Source organism: Mustela erminea, chromosome 1, assembly GCF_009829155.1.
Source record: "Mustela erminea isolate mMusErm1 chromosome 1, mMusErm1.Pri, whole genome shotgun sequence".
Lineage (NCBI taxonomy): Eukaryota > Metazoa > Chordata > Mammalia > Carnivora > Mustelidae > Mustela > Mustela erminea.
Window position 1 is genome coordinate 96547806 of NC_045614.1, and position 26531 is coordinate 96574336.

A 26531-nucleotide genomic window follows, 5' to 3' on the forward strand; every position below is an offset into this window, starting at 1 on the left:
AAATAAAGAAAGAAATTTAAAAATAGGCAAAAGATTTGAATAGACACATCACCAGAGAAGATCCATGAATGGCAAGTAAGCATATGAAAAGATGTTCAAAATCATTAATCATTAAGCTAATGAAATTAAGAACCACAATGAGAAACACGCACATACTGGAATGACAAAAATTAAAAAGACTGACCAGCATCAAGAAGATACTGAGGAGATAAGTCTCATGTGCTGCTAGAGGAGATTTAAAATGGCACCATGACCTTGGAAAGCACTCTGGAAGTTTCTTGAAAAGTACAATGCACCTATCATGGGATTCAGCCATTCCACTCATATTTTCCCAAGAGAAATGGAAACATAAGTTCAAAAACTTGTACATAAATGCTAACTGGAGTTTTAATTTTAAGAACCAAGTACTGGAAACAATCCCAAAGTCCCTCAGCAGGTGAATGGGTAACAAATTTTGGTACATCCATATAATGGAATATTAGCCAGCAATAAAACGGTACAGGCTATTGATACACATGACAATATGGGTGAACCTTAAAATAATTACTCTGAGTGGAAGAAGCCAGACAGAAAAAGAATATGTACTTAGGATGCTTTTTTGCCAGACTCTAGGATATGCAAGGTGATGTGTAGGGGAGGAGAGCGGTGGTCTCACAGATTGAGTGGGAGGAGGGAAATCCCAAGGGGTATGAGGGAACTTTGGGGTGATGGGCACGTTTGTAATCTTGATCTGGTGATGGTTACATGGTGTGTACACAGGTTAAAACTTATATTATATGCTTTAAACATGTACCATTTATTGTATACCCATTATACCTGAATAAGCCTGTTTGTTTACTTGTTTGTTTATTTATTTAAAAAAATCAACTGGGGATGCAGAAGGTGGCCAGCCACCTTTGGATTACTTTGATATCCACAAGACATACCAACATAAAAAGAAAACTCATTGAGCAAAGTTGCTTACTGGTGTGATGTACCTGATGGGGAAATTGTGATTTACTGATGTAGCAGAAGTCCAGGGACAGGAGGGGATTCGGTCTGGTCAGTCATGTCTCTGAACTGCTAGTTCAGGTTAGTTCATGTCCATCTGAAATGTTTTCCACCCTGGATGGGTTTTAGAGGAGACAGAAGGGGGCGCCTGAATGGCTCAGTGGGTTAAGCCTCTGCCTTCAGCTCAGGTCATAATCTCAGGGTCCTGGGATGGAAACCCCCTTCACCCCGCATTGGGGGGGGGGTCTCTGCTCGGCAGGGCACCTGCTTCCCCACCCCCCCACTCTGCCTGCCTCTCTGCCTACTTGTGATCTCTCTCTGTGTGTCAAATAAATAAATAAAATCTTAAAAAAAAAATAAAGGAGACAGAAGGAATCCTGCACAGCCATGGGACGAGATGAGATGAGACCAGAATGATGCTGATCATTATCAGTAATGGCAATAATGCTCTCTACCACTGGGTGGACACTGACTGTGAGCCAGAGCTCCAATTGCTTCATGTCTGTCAACCTTCACTCTCAACCTATGTAGAAGCTGCTATCATGTCACCTTAGAGAGGAGGAACTGAAGGTGGGGAATAGCAAGGGCTCAGACAGCTAATGAGTTGTGGAGCTACAATTTTAACCCGTATCTTCTCTCATCCCCAAACTCTTACCTTGAAAGTGCCCCCATTCCCAGGCCAATATACACATGTGCACACATGCATGTTCACCTGTACACAGACAAGACCACGTGCGCGCGCACACACACACATATGCTCACTTTATATATATGTGTGTGTACATGCATACGTGGACTTACGTGCATGTCCATACATATTTGGAACATATGCACATTCACATGCATACAAAATGGCCACCTACACATAAACACATGCACGCATGTATGTCCCCTGAAGCCACACCCATATACACACACACATTTGCATGACACATACATATAGGCACACACGCTTAGAATGTCCTAAATGTTTATATTCTGCTCTTTTTGTTCAAGCTTCCCGTCAGCAGCAACCACTACATCCTACTGCCAGCCTCTACCAGTCCAGGCCCCAGGAATCTTCAGGATGACGCAGTCCTGAGTCTAAAGTGAAATTATGCTCAGGCCCCTCATCTGGGGACTGCATGCAAGTCAGTCAATCAGACGCATCTCATTTTCTCATGAATCAGATGCATCCCATTTTCTCATGAAAGAAATTTCTGACAGGCTTATTAACCTTTGAAAATACCAGCTCTCTGTCCAAAGGATTCCAGAGTCCAGATCGAACTGAAAAATAATCTTGTGACAGACCACCCAGTTCTGAGCTGAAGGGAATTACTTTCAACCCAGGCCAGCATGTCCCTCCGACAAAATGTTCCACATACCAAACCAGACAGCAGCCAGCTCTCAGGGAGCAAGGGAGCCAAGTGTCAGCTATTATAGCTCATATCCACGAAGCCTGTGACATAGGGTGATCGCTCTGGGCCTTCATCATTGTGGGGGCATCTGGAATAGCAGAAAGGAGCTGGTCTAAGTGCCTTTGACATTTGTGTTCCTGTGCTATAGGACAGAGTGTCTGCCGGTCATCACAGACAGATGTAGCCTTGGTCTCTGGCAATCGCTTTCTCTTTTGAGTGTTCGGTTTGGGGTAGAATTATAGTTCGGTGGGTGCTGTCAGAAGCATAGAGAGGTAAAGAGACAGAGTGTCATGTGGAAAATTGGAGATAAACAGATTAAAGTCAGGGTTGGAGGAAGTGACTCATCCATCCCCATTTTCTCATGGTGGAGGACAGTCTTCTTGCCTGCTCTTTTTGGGCCACCTTCTGGGCTCAGAAGACAGTCTGTCATTTTTGGAAACCTCAGTGTTTTTCCTTACCCATGAAGCACATGTGAAACAACTTTTACACCATAATAGCTGCTAGGGACCCCAAAGTGTAGCTTTGTCTTTGCCTTGAATAAATTGGATGGCCTTGGGCAACACCCATAACTTTTGAGCTTCAGCTTACATGTATAGAAGATGCTCATATTGATGCCTGTACTGTCTGCTTCACCAATTTGTCATGAAATCAGCAGGACTGATGAAAAGAGTGCACTCCAATGACAGGGACAGTGGCTATGCTTTGTCACATCTTTCACCATCCTCATCATTGCTCAGGGTGTTTCTGCTCCAATGTAGACTTGCACAGGTTTCCAGGAAAAATGTTTTCTATCTTCCTCTAGAGCTATCTGGGGGACCCTGGAGCTTCCATCCTTCAAGACATTCCTGTGGCTTCCTGTGGCTTGGCTGTTCAGTTTTCCCTTGAACTCTGTGAGATATTCAACATCTTTCCCATCACTTCCATCTCTGTGTTAGACAAGAAAGATTTCTATTGCTCATAACCAGATAATCTTAACTGATGAACATGTAACTCTCTAAAACTTTCCCTCTGAAGATCTTCAGGAAGGCACTGACTTGCTGCCACCCAAATGTCTTGCACCCTACCCACTTAGGAAATACCAGGCATCAAGATAAAGTCCTTTATCTTCAAGGTCTGAAAGATAAGTGCTCTCATCACAAAATTTTGCAGGTGAGGAACTGAGACTCTGGAAGATGTGGACATCTGTCCAAGGTTACAGGTAGAACCAGGAATCTTGGTTGATACATGTCAGTAAAACTTAGTGTAGTCCCAAGTAAAGGTGATAATGAAAAGAACAGGGGAGGATCTCTGGCCAAGAGAAAGTTCAACCTTTCCCCATCTATCTCTTTCTCAAAGCACATAGTATGCCATCTCTGCTTCTGCTCTGTCTTCCTGTCTTTTTCTGTAGACTGGGTTTCTCTGCTCAATCATCAGGGAGTATACTGCTGAGAAAGGGAGCTCCAAACCTAACTCTAAATAGTAATTAATTTCAAGGCTCTGCCTTCAACTATAGCTTTTGTGTTTCTTGGTTTGAATATTAAGAGAAAACCTGTTTGGTGCTTGAACAGTTGGGGTGGGCTGAAAAATAGCCTTCTTTCCCCAAAGATATCTACCTAATTCTTAGAACTTGTGCCTTACTTTACATAGAAACAGTCTTTACAGAAGTGATTAAATTAAGGATTTTAAGATGGGGAGATTATCCTGGATTATCAGGGTACATTCTAAAGGGAATCATACATATCTTTATCAGGGTGAGGCAAAGGGAGATTAAGCACAGACAGAAGAGGTTATGTGATGATAGAGGCAGAGCTTGGAGTGATGCAGCCATAAACCAAGCACTGCTTGCAGTTACCAGAAGCTGGAAGGGACAAGTAACAGATTCTCCCCTAGAGCCTTTGAAGGGAGTACAGCTCTGCTGATACTCTGCTTTTGGCAGTTATACTGATTTCAAATTCCTGGTACCCATGACTGTGAGAGAATAAATTCCTGTTGTTTTAAGCTACAGATTATTATAATTTGTTACAGTGGCTAAGGGGGCTAATACAGCATCCAATGGATTCATTTTTCCTGCCTAGGTGTCCATTCATTGTCCAAACAGTATTATCCAGGGGGATGTTAATATGAAACCTAGCCAGTGAAACCTATCCTCTCAGCAGTGCCTATGGGAAAGAAGTAGGTGGCGATCCTTAGAGAAAGGACATGGGCTGGGAGACACTTGCATGCATCTCACTACCACTCCCTGACACCTGCTATCATGTAGGGGTGAGAAGTAGCAGCCATGTCTAAATGCAGCACCAAGACAAGGGCTCTCTCCTTCCCCACCCAAAGAGGGAGTGTGTTCAGAGTCAGCTCTTAATGGGCAGCGGTGGAAAGAGGAAAGATTAGTGAGTCTACCTTCCAATTAATTCAAACGAATGTTAACATCCTCCTTTAGCTAGGCCTTGCGATGAGTTCTTAGCATAGGCACCAAACTATAGGGAAGAGAAAGACCTACACATCTTGGAGAGTTGGTAAGAAAATAACAGGATCATTAAATCTTTCGTTTAGTCATTTATGTCCTGTACATAGAGATGTACCAGGTTAGGTGACACTACAGTAAAATATGTAGAGTGATCGTCTTCATGGGATAAGAAAAATAAGCAAAATAATAATAAATTGAGAAAAGGGCTATGAAGTAAAGAAGTAAGGTCCTGAGAATGAGGTGTATGAGTGGGTGGGGATGAAGGCGGTTTTGATAATCAGGCTTTGGAATCAGGAGTTACATCTGTAGTGCGGGAGGGTCTGTGGCAAGTTTCAACGGATAAGTCGAATGAATAGGCCGTTGGATTTAAGCCTGGGGCTGGGAGAAAAAGTGTGGGCAGGAAATGGAAATTTGTTAGAGCCATGGAAACGAAGGAAAGGTCCAGGGAAAAGAGCATTTAAGGGAGATGATGTAAGTTTTACCTTTGTCTCTATGCATACAGAGGACACGAGCATCCTCCACGTGTAAAGAAGAGGTTTACAAAAAAAAAATTGTGACGTTTCGGAGCCCTGCCTCCTCCTCCCTCAACCAGACTACATTTCCCAGAATGCTGCGCGAACCTCGCGAGACCCGAAATACCTCAAGGCCGCTTCCGCCGCCGGTGGCTCCCGGAAAATCATGGCGACCGTCAGAGGGTCTGTGTTGTTGTGGAGCCTCCTGACAGGTTCCCGGAGCGCGGACCAGGTCTGTTTCCGGGCCCGAAGTCGGCCCCAGTTCCGCGCCTTGCTCCAGCCACTGCCCGGGCCCTGCGGGGCGGGACTGCCATGCCGTCGGTTTGCCTCTGAGGCGGGTAAGTGACCTGTCTGACGTCCACTGGTACGTTCTCCTGGGAGACCTAGAGCCTGCTTCTGGCTGGCGAGAACCACGAGGACCCCATCCTGCACCACCGTCCCCGGCTCTCACTAGGCCAGTGCGCCCTAGGCCAGCCGGCTCCCTTCTGTACCTTGTACCTGCAGGGTCAGTCATCGCCTGCCCTTGTCATTCCTTAACTCAATGAACCAGCAGTGCCTGCCTGAGCTCGGTTCCTTGCAAAGGACAGTGTTACGTTTAGGGGATACGGCCAACTGAACTGGCTTGTCTTTGAGGAACTCTCGGCCCAGTGGGGAACTGACAATGCAGTGTGACTCAGGCCGCGATAGGGGAACACACATAAGAGTGGCACTCAAACTTGGTGGGAAGGACGGGAAGGGTTCCTGGAAATTAGGACCAGATCTGAGACCTGGCTAACCATGCTAGAGAGAAGAACATTTAAAGCACGAGAAATATACATACAAATACATCTATACAAATAATAAAATGCAATAATGTCTGAAAAAAAATAAAGCACGAGAAACATTTAAAACAGAGGAAACAACATAAACAAAAGTTCAGCAATGAGACTGAACACATGTGGCTTGAAAACACATGTTTGAGACAGGATTGATGGGCTTGGTTATGGCTTTGGCTTTAAGTTTAAAAGGAGAAATCAGTGTTGCTTCCCAGGTTTCTGGCTTGAGCGGTTGAGTGGAGGAGAGTAGTCCCATTTATACCAAGACAGAGATTAATTGTAGGAACAGTTTGTTTTTGTTTGGTTGGTTTTTTGGGCGGGGGCGTGGAGGAGAGGAAGTGAGGGAAGAAAAGGCGGGAGTAGATGAGATTGGAAGGGAGGCAGAAGTACACGTCTATTTGTACACATTAAATTTGAGTGCTTTTGAAATTTGAGTGTAGGTACCCAGTTCGCAGTCATATCTAAAGTGAGAAATATCTGATAAAAGTGGTAACCCAACCTGGGTGCCTGGGATGAGTATAAGAAGTAGAAGACTAGTTTTGGCCTTTGGGGTAGGACAGTGTTTAGTAGGAGACACAGTGAAGTAAGCAGACTACCTTAGTTTCTTTTCTAAATGAAGTTAGAAGTCATTGGTGAGTTTTAAGCATGACTCTTGAGTACATTTAAAAATTTTTTCAGTTTTATTGAGATATAATTAATATACGGTATTGAATAAATTTAAGGTGTGCAGCACAATGATTTGACTTCATATGTCATGAGATTATTACTACAGTAAATTTAGTTTACATCTCTCCTCTCATGCAGGTACAAAGAAAAGAAAAAAAAAATTATTCCCTGTGATGAGAACTCTTAGGATTTACTTTCTTAACAACCTTCATATATGCTATTCATCAGTGTTATATTATCCTGTAGTATATTATATCCCTAATTCTTTTATCTTTTAACTGTAAGTTTGTACCTTTTGACTACCTTCATCCAGTGCCCCTTCCTCTGGTAATCATAAGACCACAAGCCTGATCTCTTTTTCTGTGAGTTCTTGTTTGTTTAAGATTCCACATATAGTGAGATCATACAGTATTTATCTTTCTCTGCTTGATTTATTTCACTTAACATAATGCCCTCATAGTCCATCCATGTTGTCCCAAATGACACAATTTCCTCCTTTTTTATTCCATTACACACACATACACACACCCCACAACTATATTATCCACTGATGGACACTTTGTTGTCTCCATGTCTTGGCTGTTATAAATAATGCTGCTGAGTTCCTTTTCCTCTACATCCCTGACAACACTTGTTTATCTTTTTGAGTCTTGCCATTCTAATAGGTGTAAGGTGCTGTTTCTTGTCGTTTTGAGTCTTGCCAATCTGACAGGTGTAAGGTGTTATCTCCGTGTGGTTTTGATTTGCATTTCCCTGATGATTAGTGATATTGAGCACCTTATGTGTCTGTTTGCCATCTGTATGTCATCTTTGGAAGAATGTCTGTTTAGATCTTTGACCCATTTTTAATCAGACTGGTTTTTTGGCATTGATTTCTATTAAGTTCTTTATGTATTCTTTAGATATTATCTGATACATCATACGATGTATCTTATCTGATACATCATATGCAAGTATCTTCTCCCATTTAGTAGGTTGCCTTTTTGTTTGTTGATGGTTTTCTTTGCTGTGCAAAAGCTTTTTATTTTTATGTAGTTCCAATGGTTTATGTTTGCTTTTGTTTTCCTTTCTTGAGGAGATACATCTAGACAAATATTGCCATGACTGATGTCAGAGAAATTACTGCCTTTTTTTTCCCCCTAGGAGTTTTATGGCTTCAGATCTCACATTTAGGTCTTCAATCCATTTTGAGTTTATTTTTGTGTATTGTGTAAGAGAGTGGTCCACTTTCATTCTCTTGCCTGTAGGTGTCCAATTTTCCCAGCACTATTTATTAAAGAGACTGTTTTTTGGGGCACCTGGGTGGCTTAGTGGGTTGAGCCTCTCTGTCTTCGTGGTCCTGGGGTCCTGGGGTCCTGGGATCGAACCCCGTGTTGGGCTCTCTGCTGGGCAGGGAGCCTGCTTCCTCCTCTCTCTCTCTGCCTGCCTCTCTGTCTCTCTCCCTTGTGATCTCTGTTAAATAAATAAATTAAAAAAAAAAAGACTTTTTTTTCTTTGTGGTATATTCTTGCCTTCTTTGTCTTAGATTAATTGATCGTGTGAATGTCGGTTCATCAGGGATACTGGCCTGTGGTTGGATTTTTTCTTTCCTTCTTTCTTTCTCTCTCTCTGTCTCTTTCTTGTTTTGGTATCAGGGTAATGCTGGCCTTACAGAATGTATTTGGAAGCTCCTTCCTCTTCTATTTTTTTGGAATAGTTTGAGGAGAACAGGTGTTAGCTCTTCTTTACATGTTTGGTGGAATTTATCTGTGAATCCATCTAGTCTTTTGTTTGTTGGGAAGTTTTTTTTGTTTTTGTTTGGGGAGGGCAAGAAAAATGGCGCCACCATCACTTTTATTTCCTGAGGAGTTTCCTGCAGATTCCGGTTCTCTGGCAAATGTCCTCAGATTAGTTATTAATCTCTTTAACATATGCCCAGGCACTTTTCCAACTGTTGCTTCTGTGCTGTGTCTGGGGTGAGTTATTTAGCATGCTGGGTCTTTATGGACAGTATCTCAGGTTTTTCAACTCTGGCTCTCCCAGAGTCTAAAATCAGTTCTATCCATTTTCAGAGCCAGACCTTATGGGAACTCCTTTTCCCAGTGTGGGTCCCAGGGCTGGAGGAATCTAGTCTCGGTGTCTGATTTTCTTGCTCCTTTCTGCTTGTGATTTCCTTCTTGTTTATGGTTAGTTGAGTCATGGGTTTGGTTCCTGAATATGTTTCCGCCCAGCCAACTCTTTTTGATATGGCCTCCATTCTATGGCTAGCTGCAGAAGATCTGTTCAGCTACTACATTTTATTTTCAGAGTTAGTGGCCGTATTTGTAATTGTTGCCTCAAGTGTGCCCTGGGATGAGGTGAACTCAGAATCCTCCCACCCCACCATCCTCACTTCATTCCTCTTCTTTGATTTCTTTCATAAGTGTGTTTTCGTTTTCAGTATAGGGATCTTTCACCTCTTCAACTAAATTTATTCCTAAGCATTTTATTGTTTTTGATGCTTTTTTCAGTGGGATTTCTTTCTTTTTCATATAATTTGTTAGTATAGAAATGCTACCAGTTTTTATTTTATTTATTTATTTTAAAAAAGATTTTTTATTTATTTGACAGACAGAGATCACAAGTAGGCAGAGAAGCAGGCAGAGAGAAAGCAGGAAGCATGCTCCCTGCCGAGCAGAGAGTCCAATGCGGGGCTTGATTCCAGGACCCTGGGATCATGACCTGAGCCGAAGGCAGAGGCTTTAACCCACTGAGCCACCCAGGTTCCCCAAAATGCTACTAGTTTTTAAAAGTTAATTTTGTATCCTGCAGCTTTACTAAATTTGCTCATTAGATCTAATAGTTTTTTGATGGATTTTTAAGGATTTTTTACATACAAAATCCTGTGGTCTGCAACTAATAAGAAACTTATTCCTTTCCAATTCTGGTACCTTCTTTTTCTTGCCTAATCAATTGGCTAGGACTTGAAGCATTATGTTGAATACAAGACAACCTTGTCTTATTCCTGAACTTAGAGGGAAGTCTTTTAGTCTTTTATGGTAATGTGGGGATGGCATATATTATGTTGAGGTATATTCCTTCCATAACTCATTTCTTAATAACTTTTATCATAATGTTGAACTTTGTTAAATGCTTTCTGCATCTGTTGAAATGATTATATGATTTTTTTCTGTCAGTCTGTTAATTGTGATGTATCACATTGATTTGTGTATGTCAAACTATCCTTGCATCCTAGGGATAAATTCCACTTGATCGTGGTGAATGATCCTTTGATGTGCTGCTGAATTTACTTGCAAGTATTTTATTGAAATTTTTACATCTATAATTATCAGGTATATTGGCCTGTAGTTTCCTGGCAGTGTCCTTTTCTAGCTTTGGTAAGGGACTAGATTGGGTGCATTCAGAATGGTATGGTTGTAGAGTCTGGCTTTGGTATTAGGAAATGCTGGTCTAGTAAAATGAGTTTGGGAGTGTTCTCTCCTGTTTCTTGGAGGAGTTTAAGAAGGATTGTTTGGTAAAATTCACCTGTGAAGCCATCTGCTTCTGGGCTTTTCTTTGTTGGAAGATTTATTATTGCAGATTGACTCTCCTTAGTAGTAATTGGTGTGTTCTGATTTTCTGTTTCTTCCTCAGTCTTGGTAGGTTGCATGTTTTTAAGAATTTTCCCATTTCTTATAGGCTGTCCAGCTTGTTGCCACATAATTATTCACATTAGCCTCCTAGAATCCTTTGTATTTCTGTAGTGTGAGTTGCAATGACTCTTTTTTTTATTTATAATTTTGTTCATTTATGTCTTCTCTTTTCCTTGCTTAGTCTATTTAGCCAAAGGTTTGTCAATTTTATTATCTTTTTAAAGAACCATCTCTTAGTTTTGTTAATCTTTTCTGTGGTTTTGACTACATTTTTAAGAGATTCACTCTGGTTCTATGGAGAGTGGTGTCAGAATAGACACCATTATAGTGGTGTCAGAATAGAGCCAGGGAGACTGGTAAGGAGGTTTAGGCAATAGATGAGGATGGCCTTGATCAGGGTAGTGGCAGTGGGAAATGGAGAATTAAAGAGAGATTTATGAGGTATAATAGACATATGCAGTGTTTTAGTGTCCTTTCTTTGTAAAATGGGGATAATTGTATTTCTGGGGTGGTTGTAAGGATTAAGTGTGCTAAATATGTAAGGTACTTGGCTCAGTAAGTACTGGCATATAGTAAATATCTAACAAATATTAGTTGTTATTGTTGCTGTTATTGTTATAACTGCTGTTGGCTAGATGTGGAAGGTAAAGGAGAAGTCAAGAATGACTAAGAAGTTTCTGGTCCCCATGGCTTGTTGGATGCTACTAAGATAGGAAAAGCAGGTTTGAGACAGGAGAAAGTTGATGTGTTCTGGTTTGGCAATACTGAAGTGGATGTGAGATGTACATGGGATAGGTGGATGGAAGATGTTGACTGAAGATTCAGATTTTAGAGTCTCCAGCATATAAAAATAATTAAAGTCACAGGTTGGTAGGATATCATCTCAGAATGTAAGAAGGGAGAAAAGAAGGCTATAGTTCAGAATTTTTAGGGCCACTAGCATTTATAGGACTAGTAGAAGAAGAGGCGGCTGGGAAGGAATGGTACTTTTTTTTCTCCTCCCTTTCCTAATGGTAGTGGAAATAGAGGAAGTTAGGCAAAGGGATGGGCAAACTGTGTTAGGCAGAGGTGATATCTGGGTATCTTCACCTGTCCAAGGCTCTTCCATGACACCACATGGCCTTTTTAGTCTCACATTATGATCCAAGCCTGTGTTTCCTAGTTGCAGCCCTGTAGCCTGGAATTTTCTTCCTTTTTCCCTCTGTCCTCTTCAGGCCCCATGGGAAGCCTTCCAGACCCTGCTGTTTTGGCCTTCTCTGCTCCAAGAGTAGTGTAGCTCTTGCACTGGGGAGGACCAGGAAAGATAAGAGTTGATCTAGTATCTAGAAACAAACTTTGGTTTGTTTATTTTTAAGATTTTATTTATTTATTTGACAGAGAGATAGAGATCACAAGTAGGCAGAAAGGCAAGCAGAGAGAGAGGAGGAAGCAGGCTCCCTGCTGAGCAGAGAGCCCAATGCGGGGCTCGATCCCAGGACACTGAGACCATGACCTGAGCTGAAGGCAGAGGCTTCTGCCTTCACCTGCCACCCAGGTGCCCCTAGAAACAAACTTCGGTTTAAATGTTGACTGTCACTTAACAGCTAGTTGGTCTTTAGGCAGGCTCCAGTATCCTCATTTATAAAATTGAGATATCAATATCTATTTTGTGGATTGTTATAAACATTCCTAAAAATGTATGTAATGTCTGGCATCTAAGAGACAACTCTGTAAATTATTATTATTATTATTAATACTATTATATTAGCTATTTATTTTAAAGGTCTGTTTATTTGTGAGAGAGAGTACACAAGCATGTGTGCATGTGTGAGTAGGGTGAGGGGCAGAGGGAGATCGATAATCCTCAACAGACTCCCTGCCAAGATCAGAGCCCTGTGGCGGGGCTTGAACCCATGACCCAGAGGGTCATTACCTGAGCTGAAATAAAGAGTCAGATGCTTGACCGACTGAACCATCCAGGCACCCTTATTTATTTTTAAGATTTTGTTTTTAAGTAATCTCTGTACCCAGCATGGGGCTCAAACTTACAACCTCGAGATCAAGAGTCACATGCTCTACTGACTGAGCCAGCCAGGCACTCCACATTAATTACTTAAAAAAAAAAATTATTTTAGAGAGGGAGAGAGCATGAGCAGGAGGGAAAGAGGGTGAGAGAGTCTCAAGCTGACTCTGTGTGGAGCGATTCAGGGCTTGATCTCACGACCTTGAGTTTGCCTCCTGAGCCAAAACCAAGAGTTGGACAGTTAACTGAGCCACTCAGGTGCCTCTTAATTACCTTTTTATTTTTATTTATTTATTTGAGAGAGAGAACGAGCAGGGAGAGGGACAGAGAGGGAGAAGCAGGCTCCCTACTGAGCGTGGAGCTGGGTGTGGGGCTCGATCCTAGCACCCTGAGATCATGACCTGAACTGAAGGCAGACACTTAACCAACTGAGTCACCCAAACACTGCTTAATTACTTTTTTAGAATTTAATTTTATTTTTTTAGTGTTTCAAGATTCATGGTTTATGCCCACACCCAGTGTGGTGCAGTATGTGTCCTCCTTAATACCCATGACCAGGCACACCCATCTGTCCACTCCCCCACCTCTCCAAAACTCTCAGTTTGTTTCTTAGAGTCCACAGTCTCTCATCGTTCATCTCCCCCTCTGATTTCCCCCAATTCACTTTTCCTTTGCTTTTCCTAATGTCCTCCATTGTTATTCCTTATGCTTCACAAGTGAGTGAAACCATATGATAATTGACTTTCTCTGCTTGACTTATTTTACTCAGCATAATCTCCTCCAGTCCTGTCCATGCTGATACAAAAGTTGGGTAGTCATTCTTTTTGATGGCTGCATAATATTCCATTGCATATATGGACTGTATCTTCTTTATCCATTCATCTGTTGCAGGGTATCTTGATTCTTTACATAGTTTGGCGATTGTGGCCATTGCTGCTATGAACATTGGGGTACAGATGGCCCTTCTTTTCACTGCGTCTATATCTTTGGGGTAAATACCCAGTAGTGTGATTGCAGGGTCATAGGGCAGCTCTGTTTTTAATTTCCTAAGGAATCTCTACACTGTTTTCCAAAGTGGCTGCACCAACTTGGATATCCACCAACAGTGTAAGAGGGTTCCCCTTTCTCCACATCCTTGCCAACATTTGTTGTTTACTGTCTTGTTAATTTTGGCCATTCTAACTGGTGTAAGGTGGTATCTCAATGTGGTTTTGATTTGAATCTCCCTGATGGCTAGTGATGATGAACGTTTTTTCATGTGTCTGTTAGCCATTTGTATGTCTTCATTGGAGAAGTGTCTGTTCATGTCTTCTACCCATTTTTTGACATGATTATCTGTTTTGTGTGTGTTGAGGAGTTCTTTATAGATCCTGGATATCAGCCTTTTGTCTGTACTGTCATTTGTGAATATCTTCTCCCATTCCGTGAGTTGCCTCTTTGTTTTGTTGACTGTTTCCTTTGCTGTGCAGAAGCTTGTTATCTTGATGAAGTCCCTAAATTTTGCTTTTGTTTCCTTTGCCTTTGGAGACATGTCTTGAAAGAAGTTGCTGAGGCTCATGTTGAAGAGGTTACTGCCTATGTTCTCCTCTAGGATTTTGATAGATTCCTGTCTCACATTGAAGTCTTTTATCCATTTTGAGTGTATCTTTGTGTATGGTGTAAGAGAATGGTCGAGGTTCATTCTTCTATACATAGCTGTCCAATTTTCCCAGCACCATTTATTGAAGAGACTGTCTTTTTCCCCACTGGGTACTTTTCCTGCTTTATCAAAGATTATTTGACCATAGAGTTAATGGTCCATATCTGGCCCCTCTTCTCTGTTCCATTGGTCTATGTGTCTGTTTTTGTGCCAGTACCATGTTGTTTTGGTGATCACAGCTTTGTAGTAAAGCTTGAAATCAAGCAACATGATGTTCCTAGCTTTGTTTTTCTTTTTCAACATTTCCTTAGCAATTTGGGGTCTCTTCTGATTCCATACAAACTTTAGGATTGTTTGCTCCAGCTCTTTGAAAAATGCCAGTGGAATTTTGATCAGAATGGCATTGAAAGTATAGATTGCTCTAGGCAGTATAGACATTTTAACAATGTTTATCCTTCCAATCCATGAGCATGGAATAGTCTTCCATCTTTTTCTGTCTTCTTCAGTTTCCTGCATGAGTGTTCAGTAGTTCCTTGAGTACAGATCCTTTTTCTCTTTGCTTAGGTTTGTTCCAGGGTATCTTACAGTTCTTGGTGCTATAGTAAATGGAATCGATTCTCTAATTGCCCTTTCTGTTGTTTCATTCTTAGTGTATAAGAAAGCAACTAATTTTTGTGCATTGATTTTGTATCCTGCCACATTACTGAATTGCTGTATGAGTGGAGTCTTTTGGGTTTTCCACATAAACTACTATCATGTCATCTGTGAAGAGAGAGTTTGACTTCTTCTTTGCCAATTTGAATACCTTTTATTTCTTTTTGTTGTCTGATTGCTATTGCTAGAACTTCTAGTACTATGTTGAACAACTGTGGCAAGAGTGGGCATCCTTGTCATGTTCCTGATCTCAAAGGGAAGGCTGTCAGCTTTTCCTCATTGAGAATGATATTCGCTGTGGGTTTTTCATAGATACATTTTATGAAGTTGAAGAATGTTCCCTCTATCCCTGTACTTTGAAGAGTTTCAATCTTGAAAGGATGCTGTATTTTGACAAATGCTTTCTGCATCAATTGAGAGGACCATATGGTTCTTCTCTCTCCTCTTACTAATGTGTTCTGTCACAATGATTGATTTGCAAATGTTGAACTTCCCTTGCATCCCAGGGTTAAGTTTATCTGATATGAGAATCGCTACCTCAGCTTTCTTTTGAGGCCCATTGGCATGAAAGATGGTTCTCCATCCCCCTTCACTTTCAGTCTAGATGTATCTTTAGGTTCAAAATGTGTCTCTTGTAGATAGCATATGGACAGGTCCTGTTGTTTTATCCAGTCTGCAACTCTGTGCCATTTTATGGGAGCATTTAAGCTGTTCATGTTGAGAGTGGTTATTGAATGATAAGTTTTTCTTGACATCATGTTTCCTGTGAAGTCTTTGTTTCTATAATTGTCTCTGTAAATTTCTGTTCTGTGTCACTCTTGGGTTCTTTCTTCTTTTATAGAACCCCCCCCTTAATATTTCTTATAGTGTCAGCTTGGTGGTCACATAATCTTTTAAACCTTGCCAGTCTTGGAAGCTCTTTATCTCTCCATCCATTCTGAATGTTATCCTTGCTGGATAAAGTATTCTTGCTGCATGTTCTTCTCATTTAGTGCCCTGAACATGTCTTGTCAGCCCTTTCTGGCTTGCCAGGTTTCTTTGGACAGGTCTGATGTTATTCTGATGGTCCTCCCTCTGTACGCAAGGAATCTCTTCCCCCTAGCTGCCCTTAAGACATCTTCTCTGAATTTATGAGTCGTGAATTTCACATTTATGTGCCTGGAGGTCTTTCTACCCTTGTTGATCCCTTGTTGATCTTGGGGGTTGTTCTTTCTGCCTCTAGAACACGAACACTTGTTCTATTCCCCAGATTAGGGAAATTTTCATCCAGGATTTGTTCAACTATATCTTCTAGTCTTCTCTCTCTCCACCCCCTCAGGAATCCCAATAATTCTGACATTGGAATGTTTCCTGGCATCATTTATTTCCCTAATTCTGTTTTCATGGCTTCTGAGCTGTTTGTTCCAGGCCCCTTCCTGATCCTCCTTTTCTGTCAGTTTGTCTTCTAGATCACTAATTTGATCTTCTACCTCATTTACTGTAGCTGTTGGAGTATTTAGATTAGATTGGATCTTATTGATAGCATTTTTAAGTTCTGCCCAGATCAGCTCTCACTTCCGCCCATAGAGATTTTATGTTGCCACTAATGGTCTTCTCCCACCTGGCTATTGCCTGGATGATTGTTACCCTGAATTCTATTTCTGACATATTGTTTATGTCCATATCCACTAGTTCTGTGGCAGAGGTCACAGTCTGAATTTTTCCTCTGTTGGGTGTTCCTCCTCCTAGTCATTTTGGTGAGGGGTGGTCAAGAGGATGTATAACTGAATATATCAACCATGATCCAGGCAAGGTGCATCTCTTCACTGATGATTCCCACCACCACCACCACCCCAATCCAGAAGTGTATAGTCTTACATCTCAGGCTGATTTCATGGGTGTTCATAGTGTTCTGGTAGATATTTAGCTCAATTCAGGGGACTGGTTGAAACGGAGTCTCCTACTTCTCCACCATTTTGCCCCCCCGCCATTACTTTTTTATGTTTCTTTCTCTACTAGATTTTGAGTGCCCTTTTGGCAATAGTCTTATCATTGTAAATGCTCAGTAAATTTTATCAAGGAATGAATGAATGGATTTCATAGGTACTAACATTATACATTTTGAGGTAGATACTTTGTTAATTTCTATTGTTAATTCTTCTGTTTAGAGATCTTGTTGGCTTGTCATTTTTACCATCTTATTTACTGAAACCTATTTTAGCAGAATCTGGTAGCTCACAGAACAAGAAACCTACGTTCATGGATGAGGAGGTCCAAAACATACTCATCAAGATGACAGGCTTGGATTTGCAGAAGGTTTTTAAGCCATCTATACAAGAACTGAAGCCACCAACCTATAAGCTGATGACTCAGGCACAGTTGGAGGAGGTATGTGAATACAGAAATACTGATAGAATACCTTTCTTTAAAGGGTTAAACAAGATTTCCAAAGGTCCCTCCAGATACCAGTAGCTGCTTTTCCGTTGGCACTCATGGTGGAGAGTTCCAGGCACAGACTAAGAAATGGGAACAGGCAGGCACAGTGAAACAGGGAGCATGACCAGAATTAGACGGACTGGGGCTAATGGGTCAGGCCTACATGTCCAAGCAGAGCCTCCTCTGCTCCCAAACCTGCCTGAGTATCCATTCTTTGTCCTGCCTGGTTCAGGTTTCTTCCTTGAAAAAAGCTGCTTTGAGGATGATGCTTTGGTGGGATTATGGATCCTGCTGAACCACAGACTACTGTAGGCCTCAGTCCTCCTGGAGTCATGGGTATGAGCGCTTTGTGGAAAATGCTCTGATGTATGAATAGGTAAAGCGTTATTGCTCCTTTTTCTAATTCAAAGTAAATTACAGTCATAACAAAACATTCAGATATCCAGTAGTATATCACGTGAGGAGTAAAAATATCATTTTTACTTCTCAGAGGTAATCACTGCTAACAGTATGGCTTGGAGCAGTATGGTCAGTGGTTAAGAGCATGGACTCTGAAGTTGAGTGGCCAGGGTTCAAATCCCAGTGCTACAACTTCTTAGCAATTTACTTCACATGTATGTGCTCCTATTTTCTCTTCCATGGAATGAAATAACAGGGTCACCTAGCTCGTAAGGTAGTTTGTGGATATTAAATGAGCCAAATACATTCCGAGTATTTGAACGATATATGGTGCATAGTACACACACAATAGATGAAATCCTTTATTGTATTTCAAGCAGCTTTTGTGGCCTGGCTGTCTCAAAGCATTCCTTTGCCATGGTGAGAATGATTGAACCTGTAGGTGGTACTCTCAGCCACACCACAGAGTTGGCAAAGGCCAGGGCCCAGGAGCCTTTTCACTCACTGATTTGGGGCTAGAGCTTTTTCTCTTTGTAGTTCTTGGCATTTTTTATCAGTATCTGCTTTTGTCAGATGATCCTTCTGGCTTGCAACCTTGCAGCTTTCCTTAAGAAATATCTTATTTCATTAGGCTACAAGAAAGGCAATTGAGGCAGCTAAAGTACGATTAAAAATGCCACCAGTTCTGGAAGAACGAGCACCAATAAATGATGTGTTAGCTGAAGATAAGATTTTGGAAGGAACAGAAACAGCCAAATACGTATTTACTGATATATCATATAGCATACCACATCGGGTGAGTATATGTCTAATTGCAAAATGATCTTTATTTGAAATATGTGGAGATGGGTCTGAGGGACAAGGGTCAACATTATTGTGACCCACCTGTCTCTGAATCTTTCAAACCAGAATTCCTGTGGCTGGGTGAGACCCTCTGGAAAATCCAGCCCAGCATAAGGAAGAGGAGAAATGCAGATCAGTCCATCATCATGTTACCATTTCCCTACAGATTATGGACACATTTTATTCCGGATCAAGAAAGAGACAGGTGTGCTGAGACAGTGGTAGTTTATAGACAAACCCACCCCCAAACCACAAACAGGCAGAAATCTTCAAGGCAGTGAGAGAAGGGGATTCTTTCTGCCGGTTAGACTAACTCCCTTAGCTGAAACATTTTGAGAAAATGGTTTCTTTCTTGTAAATTCTTGAGGATGCCAAAAAACCCAAACTTTCCATAGGATTTTCACTTTTCAGAATTTGCAGAAAGAATGACAGGTTTCCGGAGGTACTTTTCAGACACCACTTGCTTCTTCTGTTGTGGTTTTTATCCTCTAGCTCCTCTTCCCTTGATGGCCAATTCCAAAAGAACACTCTGGTACTTGTAAAATATATCAGTTTTGTGTTTGAATCTTTTCAATTAAGAGTGAAACAAGTGACTTACAATTCAGCCCACAGAATGCAGTAAAATACTATGTAAACTACAGTTGGGAGAAAGACCACCCCCCATTAATCTTTTTATCATCTATGATTATGGTCAGAAGACATGATTTGAGCCATGTCCGTATCTGTACATCAACCATCTCTACACCTGACATGATAAACAGGGATCACAGAGTTTCATTTTAATTAAAATTTTTTGCTCTGGGGTGCTTTCCTATATGTTTGGAATGCTTTGAAGGGTGTTTATGGGAGCATTTTATAACCTGAAAGGGAGAAAGGAACTTAGAATTCAAATTGCCAGTCCTTTTGAGGAATAACTGTGGTATTTAGACATCTGTTATTTTCTATTTGCAGTACTTGATGAAAGTTTTAATTATATTGTCCTCAGAACACATTCAGTGACTCTTACACCTCTGAAAAGTAGAAAATTAGTACCATCTGGTTAATTTATACAGTAATCAAATGTGTATTAATTACCTGCTATGTGCAAAATTCTATGTAAGTCACTGGGTATATCAAAGAATTATAATCAACAGTTCCTGCCCTTTTTCAATTCTCTGGCAGTATCTGAGCAGTATCAAGAATCTAGCTTATGAGGGGCGCCTGGGTGGCTCAGTGGTTAAAGCCTCTGCCTTCGGCTCAGGTCATGATCCCAGGGTCCTGGGATCAGGCCTCACATCAGGCTCTCTGCTCAGCAGGGAGCCTGCTTCCTCCTTCTCTCTCTCTCTGCCTGCCTCTGCCTACTTGTGATCTGTCAAATAAATAAAAATCTTAAAAAAAAAAAAAAAAGAATCTAGCTTGTGATAAATTGCCAGTTGAATGGAAGATACAGTAGGTGGAATTCAGAGGAAAAGGATCTCACCACCTAGGATTTGGTAGTTGGAAGAGTGCGGAGACCAGAGGCAGGTGGACAGTCTCTTTGACACATTTGTCTCATCCCAGTTTGGGGAATTATAGAGATGTGGAATTAAGACTCCATATTCCTGTGTTTGTTTCTTTTACCCCAGGGACTTTAGAAGTAGATCACAAAGTAGTAAAGTCTGTTTCTGTGAGACTTTGTGATGCGGAAGTGAAGCAGTTTGAAAGGTCTCATAGCATTTCTTTGCTCTGAAATGGATTTAGACGAATCTCTGACCAGCTTTTTTCAGTTGAACCATTTTATGTATTAAACCCACTTTAGGACCGTAGTTGCCACTAGCAAATACTTTCATTTTAGATTTGATTGTCAGAGGCACAGCAGTGATTAGTGAAGGAAGTATCAAATCTTGCAAAGTGCTTGAAGTTTAAAATTATCATTGGAATCATATACAATTGCATTTTGCATCTCCCAGTTGCATTTTGTATTTTGATTACAAATTATTCTTACAGTGGTGCTTAGTGGAACACGGGAACTAGAAATAAGGCTTCACACACCCACCCTTGATTTTGTTCTCTATTTCAGGAGCGTTTTATTGTTGTCAGAGAACCAAGTGGGAGGCTACGCAAAGCCTCTTGGGAAGAACGGGACAGGATGATACAAGTTTATTTCCCAAAAGAAGGCCGTAGAGTTTTAACACCAGTAATTTTCAAGGAAGAAAATCTTAAGGTAAGGCAACTTTGGTTTCCTGGAGTCAGTGGTGATGGTTTCTTTGTGGAGTTAGGTTGGCTCTGGTGCTGCAGGGCTTCTGCTTTGATAAACACAGATACCTGTTTCTGATGATGACTCATCTACTGTTCTCTATATCTTGCAATTGGCTTAGTTGGGGTTTGAATCTAGGTGTGACAGTTCTGAAGCCTGTATTATTTCTGTGTTATTTCACTTACTGGGCACAGAAGTGGATGAGCACATCTGTCACGACAGCAGAACAGGTGTTGAACTTTGATGTTTTTCTCATCTAATTCCATCTGTGCTGTGTGGTTTTAGACCATGTTCAGCCAGGACCGGCATGTTGATGTCCTCAATCTCTGCATTGCCCAGTTTGAGCCAGATTCCACTGAATATATCAAAGTGAGTATATTTTATAGTTTCTAAGTATGAACTTAAATATGGTTATGAGTAAGATTTTTATAAGGGGAAGAGAAGAGAAATACCTGAACATCTATTAAGCACCTGATGTACATCAGATGTTTTATCCTCACAGCAGCCCTTGAGTTAAGGATGGGAGAATTTAAGCTTGGAGCATTCTATATAGCTTGCTGTAAGTTGCACAGCTAGTAAGTGGTAGCATTAGGGACCCAAACTTGATTACAGAGCTGCTTCTCTTTTATCATATAGGAACAGAGTCATTTACTAAAATTTGCCAAGATGTAATTTATGTGTCTTACAATTTAGTTTAGTAAGCAATCATGTAGTGCTTTCTTCATACGGTATTGCAGATAGTATAGTGACGACATAAACTATGGTACGGTATGCTGTGTCAAAGCTTGCAGTCCAGAAGTGATTGTGGGAAAGGGTGCCAGATAAGTATGCAGATAATTATCACCTTAGGTTTAAGATGTTAGGTGCTAAGAGAAGATTACAGAGTCCTTTCAGGAAAGGTTTCATAGGGATCTTGGACAGGGTTCTAGAAGGGCAGGGAACATCGTGAAGTTGGATGAGAAGAGGTGTTCCAGGCAGCGAGAGGGAACAGTGTGCTTGCAAATGGTCAGTCATCTGACTATTGCTTATATGTGCAGTGTATATGTATGGGAGGTGTTCAAGGTTAAACTGGAAAAGTAAATAGAGGCGTGTCATGGGTGACCTCAGATGCTAGGCTCAAGAATCTGGACTTCATTCAGCAGGACTTTGAAAGTCTTTTGAACACAGGAATGCCCTTATTGTAGTCCTTAGTTGGCATGATCAGTCTGGAAGAGCGGAAGGAGAATTAGTTAATAAGGTGGAAAGGGGTAGTTGATTGAATTGGGGAAAAATGGATAAGTGAAGAAATATGCTTGACTTTTTATTTTTTAATCTTCTAGTGACCAAGATAATGGTGGTCCATTATTTTCTAGTGGTCTACATATATATAAAATAGGTGCTTCATAAATAGTGGTTGGCTGCTGAAAAGTACTTGCAATATGGCTACACTTCTACAGTGCAGGGTTGATCTAAACCATACCTACTGGTTATTCAGAGTAGAGGCAGATGTAAATAGGCCTGGTTTACTGGTCCTTTCTTGGGCAACACTCATGCAAGTAAATGTGTATCAAGTAATGCTCACTTTTACTTTTAATGTTTCTGAAAAAAACTGCATTTTATGTGAATAGATTCATCATCAGACCTATGAAGACATAGATAAACATGGAAAGTATGACCTTTTACGTTCAACAAGACACTTCGGCGGAATGGCTTGGTATCTTGTAAATAAGAAAAAGATTGATGGTTTACTGATTGATCAGATTCAAAGAGATTTGTAAGTACGAGCTTAGTAAGTAAAAGAAATTCTTACAGTAAATAAATACAGTAAATCTGTATTTGAGCTATTTTTTCCTCAGTGTATTGTCCAGTAAAACACTTTTCACTTACCTCCTTTATTTATGGGTTGGTTCTTCCATCACAACCCACTTTTCTGTCTTTGCTTTCGTGTTATTTAAATATGGCTAGATTCTCTGAAAGAGTAAGTGGCTGTGGATCTGTATTACACACCTTGGATACTGACTTATCCTGGGCCTTACAAGTGTTCCTGGGTATCAGTGAACTTTCCAGACACTCAAAGGGGATTAAATGGGAAATGTAAAGACATAATCTCCAGCAGGTGCTTGTTTTGTGGTGCAACTGGGGCTTTTCAGTAAAAGTAATCCTTTAATTTATGAAAATATTATTGCTTTTGATATCCCTTGCTTTTGCAAGATTTTTAAGGCACTAAAAAAATTGTATTTTTTCCCAGAGTTACACGAAACAAGGAATGTCTACTATATTTTAACATGTAGGTATTTTAACTGGTGAGCTCCCAGGTTTCTAGCTGAAACAACAACTTGTGATGAAACTAAAAAAATTGTTCCTGAGTATCTATCAGTTGGATTAGAACTACCAAAATGACAAGAAAAAGAAACCAGTGTGGCTCTAAGAAAGTCAACTTTCTACAAAAAGTCATTGACTGACTCAAGAGTGTGAACTGCAAGAGGGTTTAGTGATTCCTGCCACCTTCAAACTTTAAGGCGCTGTGACTCAGCATATCCTCCGTATCATCTGATCTAAGCTATTCACATAAAGTTCCTAAGGCTTTTGGAAATAGAAAGTTCCACAGATACTATCTAAGAAATACATTCCATATTTGGAAAAAGAGCACCAATTCTCACAGAAGCAGCATTCCTAATGATAGATGTCTTCAGGCCAGCTCACTTCACCAGCAAGTGTAGTGTAACTCAATTCAGAGGGCAGATATATATACCTTCATCCCATGTAAGTAGGGGGCTGGTTGATGGTCATGGGGATACTCAAAATATGGGACCTGTTTTCAGATGATTTAGCAATGACATCTCCTGTGAATGAATTTTCTTATAAAAATTTTTTAGATGGACTCATTCTGAAATGATTTTATTATAAACACATCTAACATTTTCTAAAAACAATTAGAGTAAGGAATGTGTAACTGAACATTAAAGTTCTTTATCAAATTGTACTAATTTATATTATAGTAATACTCATTACCACATGCAAGTTTTACATCCAAAGCAGTTTACTTGTATACTGGGAGGGAGTTTTGAGTACTTAATCTTCCTGCTCTGCATTAAGTAAAACCATTCTTGCGGGATTTCTGACCAGGACAGCGTGCTGCAAATCCCAGACTAGACAATAGAGGGTGCATGTCCTCAATGAATGGAACCCAAGGTAGAACTGAGATTCTACTTGTTTACTTCAGACTTAAGTCTCACTGTTGGTTTTTGTAATTGAGATTCTTTTAAAATCTTTTTGAACATGTAAATTTATTTGCTCTTATTTTCAAATATGGGCTGGGTGTGGAACTAACTTGTTCAATAAGATGCAGGCATTATACTATACCATGAATGTAATGAAGCCCTAACCAAAAATCTAAATATAGAAGCCCAGTTAAGCTCTTTACAAGACCACATGCTTCTGAGCTCCAAAGGGGATTTTATTATTTGGGGAATTTTTGTTGCCATGTTTATTGGACTTTGTTAGATTATATAACAAGCACATACTTTTGTAATGAACATGTCTCAATATTTTTCCCTGAAAAATTTTACTGTAAGAACAGCCCTGGTTTCTCATTCTCTCAGAAGATGGCCTTGAGAGTGAATGGGCCTTGGGATAAGCCTAGAGCATTTCTCTGAATTCACTATCGCTTGAGAAGTTCTTTACTTGCACAGGCCAGGTTTAATAGGAAAACAGGAAAATTAGTGAGATAGCTGGGGAAACACTGAATTATGATGTCTTTATCCCTCTACCCCCACAGCTGGAAAGCAGTAACTCACAACCTCAAAAGCACAAGCATTTTAGAAAGGGTATTTACCCCCTCAGCTTTGAAGTGGCAAATGGTAGGCTGGTGTTGGATATGTGAGAAGATAGTGATTGATTGGTTTGGGGAAGGCCAAGGTTGTTTTTATGCTGATAAAAGTTGTTTAGAGGTTTCTAAAAAGTAAGTACACACCAGAACTGAATTCTAGATTGTTAAAGTAGAACCTGACATTCCTTCTGACTGAGGAGCATAATTTCAGATTTACTCTGCTAGGATGCTCATTTTTAACTAATGGGTTCTTGTGAATAGACTCGTGGCCTGGGAGTCTTTCCTTGGACTCCTAGGAGGCCTCTTGTGGAGGCATTTATTCACTAATTCAGAGTCTTAATGAAAATCTGTTAGCAGAAGATGTCACTGCTAATGATCTTGAAGGCAAGTGGCTTTGAGCATCCCCTGACCACCAGCCTCCAGTTTTTATGGGATGAAGGTAATATTCCTGCCCTCTGAGTTGGATTACATTATTATCTGCCTGTGAAGTGAGCTGGCCTACCAGCCATCTAACATTAAGAACTGCTATTTCTATGAGAAGTGATTCTCTGTTTCCAAAAAGAATTCTCTGTTTCCAGTCACATTTAGAATATATTCACTTTCATAAACTCGGTATTGCCTGTACTGACTGCTGCCCTGCCTGCTGCAGAATGGATATGAAGATTTAGCTGATTTTCTAAAAATGTCTTTGAAAATACAAAACTAAAGGCTTAAAAAATGTCTGGCCCAAGGAAAGTTTAAAGTGTAATTTAGTTTTAAGTTGGGACACATTTTTATAAATGCAGAAAACCCATTGATGGCAGTAAATCCTTTCCCACTAGAGTTGATGATGCCACCAACTTGATCCAGCTGTATCACCTCCTCCATCCCGATGGCCAGTCAGCTCAGGAGGCCAAGGAGCAGGCTGCTGAGGGAGTACATTTAATTAAGGTAAAGGGACTTTCCCCACACTGTCTGTTGTATTGTGATAAAACTGAGTTGGAAGAATTCTGAAATGGGGCATATCTAATGGTAACTAAACAGATTCACATATACACGAGATGCGTGATTTTGAAATAGTTACTAGAGCACCCCCCCCCCCCCATTTCTTCATCTGAAAACAGTAACAGATGGGATGGGGTTCGGGGGGAGCTACAGCCGGAGTCCAAGTAGTTCAGATAGTAGGGCAGCAGCCCCCTTGTTCTTTGAGGTGATCAAGTCACCAGCAAGATAGGGTGGAGGATGAGGCAGACACATGTTCCCAGTGCACCTTCCTGTCCTAGAATGTGGTCACATTCCTGTCCAGAAGGGGAGAAGGTGGTGCTTACATATTACTCAGCCTTAGTTGCATTATCATTTTGGAAGTGCATGCCTCTCAAAACCATAGACATATACAGATTTCTCTGTAACGGTACATTTTCATCTCTTCTAAGGTGCAGAATAGGCATGGTTTTATTGGTCTGGCTTCTCTCCCAATCTTATTTTAGGCATACTACAAAGCAGTTCTAAAGATAAAAATGACCAGCGATTACCCCCTAGGAGGAGTAGAGAGAAACCATGGTACCAATTTTGGTTTTCTATGATAGGCCAGATAAAGCAAACTGCTTTTGGGGAAAATATTTTTTAGCTTAAAAGCTAATGATATTACATTTTGATCTAGCAGGAGGTGCAATGTCAGGTTTTATTTTTCTGGAAATAAGCTAAGAGAGCTGGCAGCCATATTAGGATTCTTCTGATGTTTAGAATAACTGTGGCTTGAACTGTGTCGGATACTATTTTTTGGTCCATGTAGTATGCTTATTGTTTTATAATCAGAAAAAAAATTGTGAACCTTGGAAGACTTTTTAAACTGGACTTTGCTAATGCAGAAATGGAAAACTTTATAAATAGTATATGTCTATTGCTTAAAAGAGTTTCTTTTTTTTTAAACAGATCTTTGCAAAAACAGAAGCACAGAAGGGAGCATATATAGAATTAACACTACAAACTTACCAAGAAACATTCATTAGCCATTCTGCAGCTTCCTGAAAACATTTTTTAAATAAACTTCATTTTACTAAATTATAACTTGCTTTCTCTGTTAATGTTGAGCTGAATGTTTGTCAAAATTGAAAGTATGATGGGAGTTCCCTATATAAAATTGTTT

At 40.5% G+C, this 26531-nt stretch overlaps 2 protein-coding genes across 4 annotated transcripts in view; one reads left to right on the plus strand and one right to left on the minus strand.

The window, feature by feature from the left end:
• The first annotated feature begins 5465 nt into the window (after positions 1-5465).
• On the plus strand, positions 5466-26452 carry MRPS22 (mitochondrial ribosomal protein S22). Of its 3 annotated transcripts, none has more exons than XM_032334595.1 (8): positions 5467-5677; positions 16930-17093; positions 18172-18336; positions 20422-20565; positions 20884-20967; positions 22206-22351; positions 25228-25336; positions 26318-26452. In XM_032334595.1, the coding sequence occupies exons 1-8, from the start codon at positions 5506-5508 to the stop codon at positions 26411-26413; spliced, it is 1080 nt and encodes a 359-aa protein (XP_032190486.1). In that variant the 5' UTR covers positions 5467-5505; the 3' UTR covers positions 26414-26452. The 3 variants fall into 3 exon arrangements, with proteins under 3 accessions (XP_032190496.1, XP_032190486.1, XP_032190478.1); XM_032334587.1 differs by having other exon boundaries at positions 5468-5677; positions 16927-17093; XM_032334605.1 differs by lacking the exon at positions 18172-18336 and having other exon boundaries at positions 5466-5677; positions 16927-17093.
• Positions 20960-26531, minus strand: part of COPB2 (COPI coat complex subunit beta 2) — a 39113-nt gene continuing 33541 nt past the window's right edge. Inside the window, exon 23 of the mRNA XM_032334576.1 lies at positions 20960-21803. The gene's annotated coding sequence lies outside the window, so the exon portion shown is untranslated. The remainder of the gene's footprint in view (positions 21804-26531) is intronic.